This window comes from Erythrolamprus reginae, chromosome 1 (genome assembly GCF_031021105.1).
Source record: "Erythrolamprus reginae isolate rEryReg1 chromosome 1, rEryReg1.hap1, whole genome shotgun sequence".
Lineage (NCBI taxonomy): Eukaryota > Metazoa > Chordata > Lepidosauria > Squamata > Dipsadidae > Erythrolamprus > Erythrolamprus reginae.
Genome location: NC_091950.1, coordinates 182,848,357 through 182,862,245, shown reverse-complemented (window position 1 = coordinate 182,862,245; position 13,889 = coordinate 182,848,357). Strand labels below are relative to the sequence as shown.

The 13,889-nt window shown below is 40.6% G+C and overlaps 1 protein-coding gene across 5 annotated transcripts in view; it reads left to right on the top strand.

Annotated features, from left to right (window-relative positions):
* Positions 1 to 13,889, top strand: part of RBMS1 (RNA binding motif single stranded interacting protein 1) — a 200,793-nt gene that overhangs the window by 46,496 nt on the left and 140,408 nt on the right. The window contains exon 1 of one of the 5 annotated variants that reach the window (XM_070731621.1): positions 9,688 to 9,867. The exons of 2 other annotated variants lie outside the window; for them this stretch is intronic. In XM_070731621.1, coding sequence (XP_070587722.1) covers positions 9,724 to 9,867 — 144 coding nt within the window. In that variant the 5' untranslated portion in view covers positions 9,688 to 9,723. Of the gene's footprint in view, positions 1 to 9,687; positions 10,600 to 13,889 lie in introns of those variants that run through there. 2 more of the 5 variants (XM_070731624.1, XM_070731625.1) reach the window with 2 other exon arrangements.

Here is a 13,889-nt window from a genome sequence, read left to right as displayed (position 1 = left end):
ATGTTTTAAAAGACACGCGCGGCTTTTCTGCTGCCTCCTGGCGAACTTCCCCGCTTTAGGAGGCAGCGGAAAAGCCGCTTATTTTTTCTTGCTTATTTTTTCCCGCCACTCGCAGCGAAAGTGCCCCGGTTTTTTTGCCGCCCCCCCCCGCCCGCCTCTCGCAGCAAGTTCTTGTCCGGGCGTTTTTTTTGCCCCCCCCCGCCCGCCTCGCAGCAAGTGCTTGTCCGGGCGTTTTTTTTGCCGCCCCCCCCCTCGCCCGCCTCTTGCAGCAAGTGCTTGTCCGGGTGTTTTTTTTGCCCCCCCCCCCGCCCGCCTCGCAGCAAGTGCTTGTCCGGGCGTTTTTTTTGCCGCCCCCCCCGCCCGCTTCTGCACCCCCAGCAGAAGCCAAGGACTCACCAAGAGCTGGATATTGTACTGAGAAGAGCCGGCCTGGCTTGCTTTGCTTCGGAGAAATAAAGCGTCACGCCCCCCTGACGCTTTTGGCGGCAAAAGAGCCCAGCATCGCTTCGGAAGCCGCCGAAAGCGTCAGAGGGGCGTGACGCTTTATTCGGCTCTGCATCAGCTCGGAAGCAAAGCAAGCCAGGCCGGCTCTTCTCGGCTCGTATCCCGAATGGAAGCTCGTGAGTCGAACAAAAATTTCTCTACTCTCCCAGCTCGTATCTCGAGTAGCTCGTAAGTAGAGCTGCTCGTATGTCGGGGTTCCACTGTATATGTATGTAGATTGTTCTGAGTTCGGGTTTTGCCCTGTGTAATATTTTGCATGTTTATGCGACGTTTCGGTGAAATCACATTCACCATCATCAGGCTGAAGTTTCCAAGCTTCGTGCTGTTGTAAAATGGAATGTTTGCAACTGTCATTTCTTTCTAGTATATAGTGTGGGGGTGGAGATTTGGTTTGAATGTAGCAAATAGATTGGGTGATTATGTTTCAGTGATCTGATTGGTTGGTGTAATCATAATTATTAGAAGGATTGACATGGTGATTTTTATGAAGTGTTTTTTGTTTAAGGCTGGTTTCCAAATTTCAAAATTCCAAATTCATAATTATTAGAAGGATTGACATGGTGATTTTTATGAAGTGTTTTTTTTGTTTAAGGCTGGTTTCCAAATTTCTGGTAGGCGGGACGTGTCATCTCTTTTATTTATGCAAAGGGGGCTCCTCTCAATTTCTATGGCTTCTAGAGCAATTCTTCTATATAAATTCTCTGTTTTGTGAAGTAATTTAGTTTTTTCAAAGTCAATTTCGTGCCCTGTTTTTTTAATGTGCTGGACAAGGGAGGAAGTCTTTTCTTCTTTTTTAACTGCATTCACATGTTCTGCAATGCGTTGGCTCACTCTTCGGTTGGTTTGTCCAATGTATGTGGCTGTACATGTTTTGCAAGGGATTTCATAGATTCCTTGGTATTCCAATTGGATTTTATCTTTGGGGCTCCTTAGGATATTAGATATTTTTTGGTTGGTGCAAAATGAAGTTTTGATGTTATGTTTGTGCAGAATTTTACTAATTTTGTCTGTGGTGCCCTTGATGTAAGGGAGGATGGTGGCACCATTGTCCTGTTCTTGATCTTGTTTTTTGGGGGGTGTCTCTTTTTTGATTAGGTTTGTGATTGTTTTCTCCTCGAATCCATTAGAAATTAATACATCTTTGAGTTTGTTCAATTCAACAAATTGAATTGAATTGAACAAACTCAAAGATGTATTAATTTCTAATGGATTCGAAGAGAAAACAATCACAAACCTAATCAAAAAAGAGACACCCCCCAAAAAACAAGATCAAGAACAGGACAATGGTGCCACCATCCTCCCTTACATCAAGGGCACCACAGACAAAATTAGTAAAATTCTGCACAAACATAACATCAAAACTTCATTTTGCACCAACCAAAAAATATCTAATATCCTAAGGAGCCCCAAAGATAAAATCCAATTGGAATACCAAGGAATCTATGAAATCCCTTGCAAAACATGTGCAGCCACATACATTGGACAAACCAACCGAAGAGTGAGCCAACGCATTGCAGAACATGTGAATGCAGTTAAAAAAGAAGAAAAGACTTCCTCCCTTGTCCAGCACATTAAAAAAACAGGGCACGAAATTGACTTTGAAAAAACTAAATTACTTCACAAAACAGAGAATTTATATAGAAGAATTGCTCTAGAAGCCATAGAAATTGAGAGGAGCCCCCTTTGCATAAATAAAAGAGATGACACGTCCCGCCTACCAGAAATTTGGAAACCAGCCTTAAACAAAAAAAACACTTCATAAAAATCACCATGTCAATCCTTCTAATAATTATGAATTTGGAATTTTGAAATTTGGAAACCAGCCTTAAACAAAAAACACTTCATAAAAATCACCATGTCAATCCTTCTAATAATTATGATTACACCAACCAATCAGATCACTGAATCATAATCACCCAATCTATTTGCTACATTCAAACCAAATCTCCACCCCCACACTATATACTAGAAAGAAATGACAGTTGCAAACATTCCATTTTACAACAGCACGAAGCTTGGAAACTTCAGCCTGATGATGGTGAATGTGATTTCACCGAAACGTCGCATAAACATGCAAAATATTACACAGGGCAAAACCCGAACTCAGAACAATCTACATATATATATATATGTATGTATGTATGTATGTATGTATGTGTGTGTGTGTGTGTGTGTGTGTATGTATGTATATGTATATGTATATGTGTGTGTATATATATATATATATATATATATATATATATATATATATATGTATGTATGTATATATATATATATCACATATTTTTGCTGAATATTTAAAATTAAGGGAGACTTGGATAGCGCTATTTCGGCCTTGTTCTGGCTTCATCAGCTAGCCATACCCTTACTGGGTTTTGATCCTGGGGCTTCTGCCTTGTAAGGCAGAGAATTAACCTCTAGGCCACCAGATCTGATCCCTTCAGCTTTGTACCAGGGAGGGGCTATAAGTTTTTTTATGTTTTTTTATTTTGGATCACCCTGGTATATTGAAGGAACGTGACAGCTCCTTTTTGCCTCTAGGCCCAACCCAGGGCCATTTCAAGGCAGTTAATTTATTCATAACCAACAAACTATGTTTTGTATGTATCACATATTTTTGCTGAATATTTAAAATTAAGGGAGACTAGGATAGCGTTATTTTGGCCTTGTTCTGGCTTTATCAGCTAGCCATACCCTTATTGGGATTTGATCTATATTTGATCTATATAAATTGTTGTGAAATGAAAATAAATTTTGAAACTCATAATTTTACACAACCTGTATAATAAAAATAAGTAGGGGGATTATTTTTTGAAAAAGATGACAATACTGAAAGAGTGCCACAACATACAATAGTATCAGCAAATAATTTTGGCAGCCAGTATTTAAACTTAGCAATAGAACTGTTCTTAATAAATAGGCAAGACCAAAACATTTACTTCAATCAGACTGTAAACAATATTAAAACAGCACATATGCATGCATGCACACACACACACTCTTTCCCATGGGTGACAACCAACACCTTGGTTGTACCCAAAAGCCTACCAGTATCCCCTATAGCTCATGTGATATGGGCAGCAGTCAGGGGTGGGCTACTACCTGGATGGGGGAGGTAGTGAAAATGGAACTCCACCCCTAAGCACCCAATTTGTACTCAAAGATGTTGAAAGAAATGCAGGGCGTCCTGCATAAGCCACGCCCACAGTGTGGTAGTAAAAATTTTGGTAGCCCTTCACTGGCAGAAGTACATGGAATACCAAAGATACAGAGGCTTACTATAGCTTCCAAATGTTCTTCAAGAGCCAATCTACGTAAAAGCACATTGCAGTAGTATTAGGTACACTTTGAATTGTGATTTAGAAACCACTCAAAGTTATGATAGGGGCATTCCATCATTCTTTCTTAAACTTTCTTCCAAGGCATATTTGTATAGGGGACATTGTATTTGGCTCATCCTGTAAACAAACAAAACAAATTTTGAATGTGGAAAACAGAATACTCAATAGTTAAGAATACCTGAAATGCACTCTATAGTACAGTCATTCAGTGAGTCACCACGTGCCTGCAGCAGATTTTTTTAATTATTTTGTCACAGTGGGTAAGCAAATCATATGGTTGTTAAGTGAATCCAGTTTTCTCCATTAACTTGGTTAAAAGCTGGCTGAAAGGGTCACAAGTGGCATCCACTTGATCCTGCGATGCTGCAACCAGGGGTGGGCTGCTGCCCAGATGGGGGAGGAGAATGCAGTGGGGTAGCAAAAATGGAGCTCCACCCCAGAGCACCCAATTTGCTCTGAAAGATGTTGAAAGAAAATGCAGGGAGCCCTGCATAAGCCATGCTCACAGTGTGGTAGTAAAAAATTTGGTAGCCCTTCACTGGCTGCAACCATCATAAATAAAAGCCTAAATCATAATCAGGTGACTCTGGGGTTGCAGCAATGGTTGGTGGGAAGTGATTTTTTTTCAGGGCTGTCATATCTATGGCCGATTGTCTCTGCTTACCCAGCAAGAATAGCATGATTGGCATGCTTCAGTCCCATCTATTAAAAAGTGGGAGGCAGAAACCATACAATATCTGTCTCTGAGACTGCTCAGTATTCCCCTGAGATCTGGGTGGCTTTGCCCTTGGCCACTGAGCCAGAATGCTGCATTATTATTAGGATGTGTTAAAATGCATGAAATGAATTTTCATTGTAGTGTTGTAGATGTTTTTATATGGTTTTGTTGTTATTGCTGGGAGGTTTGTTATTGTTGTTGCATTTTTATTATTTTTAACATTGTTAGCCACACAAGAATAGCATGGTTGGTAAGCAGTCAAGCAAACAAATTTATTAATTAAGACCTTTCAGATAGATCTCTTTATCCCTTGCTCTGCTTTCCACCTATCAATCAAACTGGCTGGTCTGTAGTTTTCTGAATCCCCCACCTTTTTTCTATATTTTAAGGCAAGAGACATTTGCTCTTTTCCAGTGTTCTGGCTTTTTATCACCTTTCCAGTTTTTCAAAGACATAGGTTTTGGCATACATACCCTTTTCAGTATTCTAGGATAAAATTTAACTGGACCTGAACATTTAAAGTCAAAGTAAAGAGGTATTGCATGATCAAGTATCTGGTTAAACTTCGATCCTGCACTTTTATCCTACTTTGCACAATTTCCTGTGGAACACATACTGGTATTTTTGTGTTGGAAAAGACTGAACCAAAATAGGAGATGAGTAAATTTGACTTTTCTTTAATGCCTACTAGCAATTTTCTATCTTTATAGAACAAATGATATATTGGTTCTTTTGTTTTTATTTTGATAACACTTAAAGATGTCTGTGGTATTGTTCTTATACAATTTGCCAAAATGTTCATTCTAAACATCAGTATTTCACATAGCCTCTTTGCAGTTAAGCTACTTGTATGCAATCTTCATTGAAACGTTAGGGGCTCAGTGGTTAGAATACAGTATTGCGGGATAATTCTGCCCACTGCCAGGATTGACTCAGTCTTCCATTCTTCCAAAATCGGTAAAATGTAGGAAATACAATTGTAATAATAGTAATCTCTTATTTAGATTTTAATCCGTTTAGGAACTAAACTTCCATTGCCATTTTTATGTTCCTATAGCAAATTTGGCCCATGTATGAATATTGTTGAGAGGCTGGAATTTGAAAACTTTTTTGGAGAAGTTTTATTACTTTGTATAATAATTTAATAATGTAGCAGGATTGATTGCCCTCCTTAAAGAGGCATGTCCACGGTCTTTTCTTGGATTTTACGCTGTTGGATTTTGCTTTACTATTTTTCTAATTTGAATGCAAACCCTCTGCTGCATTCGGTTACAAATATTTTTATTATTGAGTTATATAAAACATTACAGAAGTGGAATCGAGCTACTGGGGTAGAGATGGAGTGGTATGGAGAAAAGGAGAAATCTGATGTACTTGATACTTGCCATGTCACCAAAGGAAGGGGGGGAAAGTCAGGAGTCTAGTAGCATCTTTTCCAATTGACATATATTATTAAAAGGCATAAGCTGGAACTCACTTCTTCAGAAAGGATGCATTCCATTGCATTTCTTTATAGCTTTGATCATCCTTTTGTGCACTGCTCTAAAACCTGTGAGTGAAGGTGTATTCAGTAATTTTTTAAGTACAAATAATTTACATTGCAGTCTTGTTTAGTTAAGTGGGTTTAATTCTAAATAATTCTGCATAGGATAGTACTGCAAAGTAATTGTTTTCTTTATGTCAACCTTCTGGAGGTTTTACTGAGATACTGCAGAAAACCCTGGAATGCTTTCTAAGTAATAGCATCCTATGACACAAAAGGCCAAGACTCTCCTTTCAGAGCACTCTTTTCAGGATTAAGCACCTAATCCTTTAATTCCTATAATTGGGTCTAGGTATCATAGGGACTAGGGTTTTAGAAAATATTAGAATTGTCTGTAGAATGATTGAATTTCTCCAAATTCTAATTTTAGTTCAGAATTCTTTAAAAAAAGATAAGAGCGGATTTTTGTGGAAACCTTTATCTTTTGGAAGTAACAGAATGCCATTACAGGATCTCTCTACTTTTCCATTCCACTTTATAGACTAGCCTTGTATGTATAACGTATGTTAAAAATCTTAATATTTCTTATTTGACCATCAGAACTTTCAACCCTAATGCCTAAAGTCCTCTAATCTGCAAAATTAAGATAGAGGCAGAAAAAGTACTGCATAATACATGAGGGACAGTTAACTATACACTTGAATTCAGTGTCAATTTAATGCTGTCCTAGCAAAATCTGCACATACTTAACCAGGGCTTCCAACCGCAACAGTGTTCACACAATATATAAAACAAACAAAAAAATCAGATTTGTCTTATTTTCTTAAGAGCTGTTTAAAAGATCCCATTGATAGTGAAAGCAGTTTGAGCACCACTGGTGTGAGAGAACATGAGCTAATACCGATTACATTGAAATTATGTATTTCTGATGAGCGCTCAATAGAGTAAACAGTGAGTAAAACTGACTGGATTTCCCCTAACTGCTTGAATCTAATTTTAAGAGTTGTGTGAGTGCTGTCACACTACAGAAGGATTTGGATAGTGCTGCACTGTCGTTCAAAGTCTGGATTTACAATGTAGTTGTAAGGTCCGAATGTAATTCTTAATTCATTTGCTATTTGAGGCATACTAGTTGCAGTTGCACAGCAACAAGTCCTATTTTTCCAGAAATAAAACATTTACATTCCAGCATTTCTAATTCTTCACAAGAGTGAAATCAACCTTCCCAAATTACAAAACTCTTTAGCTGGCATAACTTTTTAGCTGTGCAATATCTCAAGGCAGTGATTAATATATGTAGCAAACTAATGCATATAGAATGGGAATGAAAACCAAAGCATCCTTATTTCAGAACAAATCCTAATGAACCTAGAACATACATAATTACAAATTCCTATTTTCTGAAGTTCTGAACCTTTTAAAGTAACCATTAGTGTTACCCAAAAGTCTAAGTGAGACTTTTTAAAAAAGCATTACTTTGGGCCAGTTATTCTCTCAGCCCTAGGAAGAAGACAATGGCAAACCACTTCCGAATTCTTGTCAAGACAACTGCAGAGACTTGTTCAGGCAGTTGCCAGAAGTCAATACTGACTGAAAGGCACACAGAGACATTTTTTTTTGTTATTGTTGAAATTCTAGAATTAGGGTAAAGGTTATCTTTCCCCTGTAGTTTTGAGTTCAGTCTTTCAACTTTGCTGTCAAAAGCCATCAGTATCCCCAGGGGCAGGAAACTGTTGCATTCCAAACATCTAGCAAGTAGCTATTACAAATATATTTCCTACCCCCACCCTTTTTTCTTCTCTGTATGGAAAGACTTTAACTACGTCCTAATATTTTAATTTGGAATTAAATCTTTCCTTCAAAAAACAATTGCTGCCAACCTGCCTTCTATTGAGGACCTGTATACTATATGAGTCAAAAAGAGGGCAATGAAAATATTTACTGACCCATCACATCCTGGACATTAAATGTTTCAACTCCTACCCTCAAAATGTCACTACAAAGCACTGCACACCAAGACAACTAGACATAAGAACAGTTCCCCCCCCGAACGCCATCACTCTGCTAAACAAATATTTCCCTCAACACTGTCAAACTATTTACTAAGTCTGCACTACTATTAGTTTTTTTCTCATTATTCCTATCACCCATTTCCTCCCACTTATGACTGTATGACTGTAACTTATTGTTTGTACCCTTAAGATTTTATATATTTATAAAAATATATATAATATATTTTTAATATTTAAATCTTAGTACATTCTAATATTTTCAGGAAGTTTAACATCCACATATTTACATTTACATTGATACATTATTCATTTTTACATTTGTACACATATTTCTTTATAATGTTCTAGCTCTTATTGTTGATTTGCATTTCTTTGTGTCCAATTGTACCACTTGGTCCAGGTAGCATTAAGATTTTTATTAATATTGTTTCCTGATTGCTTATTTGACCCCTATGACAATCATTAAGTGTTGTACCTCATGATTCCTGACACATGTATCTTTTTCTCTTATGTACACTGAGAGGCATATGCATCAAAGACAGATTCCTTGTGTGTGCAATCACACTTGGCCAATAAAGAATTCTATTCTATTGTCTGTCCCGTAACAGTTCCTTTAAGAGGGCAGTTTGCACAGAAATGCACAAATAAAAATAAAGCTCCATCAACGCTACATTTGAGAAAGGGAAGAAAGCTACGCTTTACATTTGTATTGTCTGATAAAAATCACCTCTCAGGTAGCAGAGAGATGTATTCATTGAACAGCAACCTGCTCGCTCGACGGACAGTGGGCTCTGGCGCTTTCAGAGCCACATTCCAGGTCTGCGCCCGTATAAGGATCCTATTCCTGGAGATGGCTTCAGCCAAGCTCTGCAGGAGTTTTCGTCAAGAGTGGGTGGTGGCTTCTATTCACCCCTGCATGTTCGCTCTCCTGCCGCAAGGATGTAAGAAATGAGCTCTGCGTTTTAGTTTCAGCCCTTGGTGGGGCGCTAATCCGAAGTTTTACTTCAAATACTCCAGTAAACTGTTTTGTGGCGGCGCGGATGTCACCGTCAGGGATTTGGGGTTATTGGCAACGGCAGTTCCCCGCCAATAGATTGCGTTGGAGGGAGAGGGGGGAGTGTTTCTGCTAACGTCCGTGTTCAACCCTTGTTTCTCCAAAACCAAAGAATGGACTTATCAGGCGACACTCGGAGGAAGGGGAGGGGGGAAACAACCAAGCGGAAAATGGTTGCTGTTGCTCCCTTTGCTCAACCCCCGCCATTGCTCACTCGCCAACCAGAGGGCTCTCCAACCTTGGCAACTTTTAAGACTTGTGGACTTCAACTCCCAGAATTCCTCAGCCAGCAAAGCTTCTGGGAGTTGAAGCAAAGCTGGCTGAGGAATTCTGGGAGTTGAAGTCCACAAGTCTTAAAAGTTGCCAAGGTTGGAGAGCCCCGCTTTAATGGCATCAGAACTGTTTTTCTCTCCTCTCCTATTATGGCGTTAACTCCTGGGTCTAATTTTCAGTAGTTTCGGGTGGTGGTTTCTCTCAGGATACTGACCCTGGAGTAAAACTTGCTTCACTTTTGCCATTGCCGCACCCGGCGCTGCCCCTTCCCGCTCGAGCAACAATGTCCCCTCCCTCTCCCCTTTTGTGTATGTCGCCGGGGGTTATCCACGAAGCATATGGATCCCGGGCCCGGCGGGGGCCCGCGGACAGAAACGGGCCGGCGGGGGCCCTGCCTGAGAAAGGCGGTACCGCTACCCTCGGCGCGCACCGCGAATGGGGAGAGCGCGCGCCGACTGACTGGCTACCCCGAGGAATGCGCGGTATGCAAGAGGCAGAAGCAACCATTCGACGGGACGGGGAGGGGGGGGACGGGAGCGGCCCATGTCCGCGGAGGTCTCGGTAGCGCGCGCGCGTCTCGAGCCGTCGCGCGCGGTCCGAAGGAGGGGAAGGGAAAAAAAATAAAAAAGCCCTCGGCGGCGTGTGCCCAGACGCCGAGTAGTCGCCGCCGCCGCCGCGTGGGAGCGGCTCGGTGTCTTCCGCTTTAGTTGCTTCGACTCCCCCCTCCTCCTCTGCTCGGTTGCGCGCTCTCTGTATGTTTTTCCTCTCGCTCGCTGCCTGGGCGGTGGTTAAGGCTGCTGGCATTTAGGATCGATTCTGCTGTTGCTTTAAGTCGCCGCGGCGGAGGGCAGATCGGGGAAGGGGCATTTATGGCAGGCTGGCCAGCTGAAGCTGTAGGAGGCTCAGCGCGGTGATCCCCGGAGAGGGACTCGCGGAGGAACGGCGGGGCGCGTTGCATGCGAGGCTCAGCCCGGGGAGAGGGGGGTGGAGGCAGAGCAGGCGGAGGCGTCGAGCCAGCAGCCAGCTGCAGGAGCAGAGAGCCGTCCCAGCAGCCGGGCAGAGAGAGGCGCTTGCCAGCGGTCGCCTCCCTCAATCGCGCCCCGGCCAACTTGCTTCCCGTCCGCAGGGGAAGTTCGGGCTTCGGCTGGGCGATGATTTTCCCTACTAGCAGCAGCAACTCTGCGGGCGGCAGCCGGACTCCATATAGGAAACAGGTAAAAAGAGAGAGAAAGAAAGAAAGGGGGAGGAATCAAGTTGCAGTTTCGGGGGGGGGGGGTGCTCGTAGGGAGGGGCGCGGAGGAAGAAGAAGAAGGGGTGGGGACTTAATTGTAGCTTTCCCCCCCCCCCATCCGCGGGACGAGCTTAGCTGTCTTTTTCCCCCTCTTTTGATCCTTTGCCTTTTCTTCCCCTTAAGATCGTATCACGCGGATTCCCACTTTAAAAAAAAAAACACCACCCAGAAATAAACGCCGCCTTTTTGTGTTCAGGCAGGAGAGTCCAGACTGGGCACCATAGAAGTCTTGCAGAAGGGGATGTTGTTTTAAGTAAGGGAAGCCCAAGCTCCAGTTAGTACTGAAGCCGCCTCCTTCCTCCCGATGTGGCTTTCAGAGACTATGGGCGAACGGGTTACAAAACGAAAGTTTCAGCCCGTGGTGTCTTTATTTGTGGAGAAAGAGTAAAGAGGGAGAGACGTACTCCGAGCAAAAAAAAAAAAAAAAGACATTTTTTTTGAGGAAAAATAAAAGGAGGTTGGGCGGGGGAACTCAGACATTATTTATATACCACGGGGCGGATATGAATATCGTGCCAAGGCGCGAGTTTCTCCCAAGTTAAAATTAATTTGTAATAAGACACCCCTTTAAGTAATTCTCTGAAATGTGTAACTGAAATCGCGTACAATGGTGCCTTTTATCCATTTGCTATCTGCGTTGAAGAAATGGTTAAAACGGCTTGGGCACAAAATTACTCTTGCCTTTATTTGTTTCCTCTTCCTTTCCAGACTGCAGGAAAATTGGATTCTAAGAAATATGATGAGTTTCAGTCTGACATGTTGATTTAATTCTGCCCCAAACAGACATTCTAGTAGACTGTGCTCCTAGAATGGTTATGTCAATATCCTGTTCTAAAAAAAAAAAAGGGTGGTTGGAGAAAGGATGTCTAGCTGTCTTCCAGAGTGCTCCTTATTCATATGAAACAGATCTCTCTCATTCCATTTTAATTTAGCCTCTTCATAATGCTGTTTTTCTCTTCTGGGCATGCAAATGCATTTAGAAACAATATCTTTGTTAAACGTGAATAGCAAGAAATCAGTGTGTTTTAGAACTGGACTTTCTATCATTAGAGCTGATTGTTTCAGTGAGATTACCCTGTGACAGAATACTCCTTTATTTTAATTTAATTATGTATAAGTGGAGGGGTTGTTGAGGATGTTGCTGTAGGTTTCGTGGAATATTAGTTTAATCTTTAATGTTTCTCATTTTGTACATAGCCTGATGTTGACAATTTCATAAAACGTTTTGAATGGGCAGATTTCTAGCATATTTTTATAGGATGTTCTGCTTTTAATTTAATTGTTCGGTTGATTTAATTAGGGGGAGGTCTTCCTTCTAAAGAAAAAAAAAGCTATGTAAATAATACAGTAGTGGTCACAATCTTCCACTGTTATTATTATTGGAAATACAATGTAAACAAGCATTTGAGAGAGTCAAACAGTAGGCCAAATCTTTTTACAAAGTTTTCTTCATTGACTCATCAAGTGATACCCTAAGAAGGTAGTGATGAAGGTGAAGCTTCTGGGAGAGAAGAAGAGAATGGACCTTTTACTGGAAGGGTGTCTGTTTTGCATGCGGATACTAATCAGATGATGGACTGGAACACACCCGATAAGGATAAAATGCTCCTCTTTCATCGTCCACTCCTTGAATTCAAAGAGCTAAAAGGGTTGAATGAATCAGAAAAACAAACAGACTTCCCTTTGAATGGGGAGTGGGAGAAAATGAATGTAGGCCTAAGACCCTGGGTACCAAAGGTTTGTTTCATTGGCATCCAGCCGTTCTTTAGTGAAACACTTCCTACTTGGGCTGGGGAAGGCTGAGTGTCCAAGCATTCTAGCTTGTATAAGCTCCTATTGATTTTAATTGGGGCAGACTCTGGCCCATTGTCATTCAAAACGTGTTTCTTTATTTCTCTTTCTTGCTGAAGTCTTTATCATTTCTTGTCATAAGATCTCCAGAGATTTGGAGGAGCAATTAATCAAATACAAATAAATTGGATTCTAGTGTGCAAATAATGCTCCTGTACTATGTTTTTACAATCATGGGGGATGATTTTATTTTTCAGCAGTGATGTATTTGTGCATGTTATTTCAGGGTTTTGTTTTTTTATTAAAAAAAAACCAATTGAAATGATCTACTGTACTACTGTTCTTGCAGTGCTAAATTCATTTTTAATCCAATCTTTATTGCTTTGAGCCATGCCCATAATTGAAGGAAATTGGTTTTTTTCTTGATATAGTTTTCTCACCATATTCATAGATGCAGGAGTGAATCTTACATCAAGTTTTCAAGAATACCATGAGCTTCAATATGACTTCTTTGACCACATTGGTAATTTGTAATGTGGTCTTATAAATGTTCACTCAAAAGCAAATTTAACTGAGTGATGACTTAAGTATAGAAAATGATAAGGAGTTGTCCAAAGTGATAATTTGGGGCACTATGCAAAGCAACTCAATATATATATTTTATTAGATGGAAATTACTGTGCCTTCTACAGATAGTCCGTGACTTATAACCACAATTGGGCCCAAAATTTCTGTTGTCAAGCGAGACAGTTTATGACCTTTCTTGCCACATTTGTTGTGAATCGCTGCAGTTATTAAGTTAGTAACACGGTTGTTAAGTGAATCTGACTTCCCCATTGACTTTACTTGTCAGAAGGTCACAAAAGGGGATCACATGATCCACAGACCCTGCAACCACCATAAATATGAATCGGTTGCCAAGTGTCTGAATTTTGATCACATGACCATAACATGAAACAGTCGTGTGTGAAAAATGATTATGCCAGATTTTTTTTCACCACTGTTGTAACTTTGGTCACTAAATGAACTGTTGTAAGTCAAGGACTACCTGTAATTTTTTTCTGTTCCCTCTGCAATGTTTCTTCCACATACATAGATTTTTACTAAGTCTGCACTTCTATTTCTACTAGTTTCTTCCCATCATTCCTATCATCTTTTTCCTCCCTCTTAGGACTGTATGACTGTAACTTGTTGCTTGTATCCTAAGATTTTTATTAATATTGATTGTTTCTTATTTGACCCCTATGACAATCATTAAGTGTTGTACCACATGATTCTTGACAAATGTATCTTTTTCTTTTATGTACACTGAGAGCATATGCACCAAGACAAATTGCTTGTGTGTCCAATCACACTTGGCCAATAAATAATTCTATTCTATTCTCTTCTATTCTACATAATACTACTTAAACAACCTGTTCA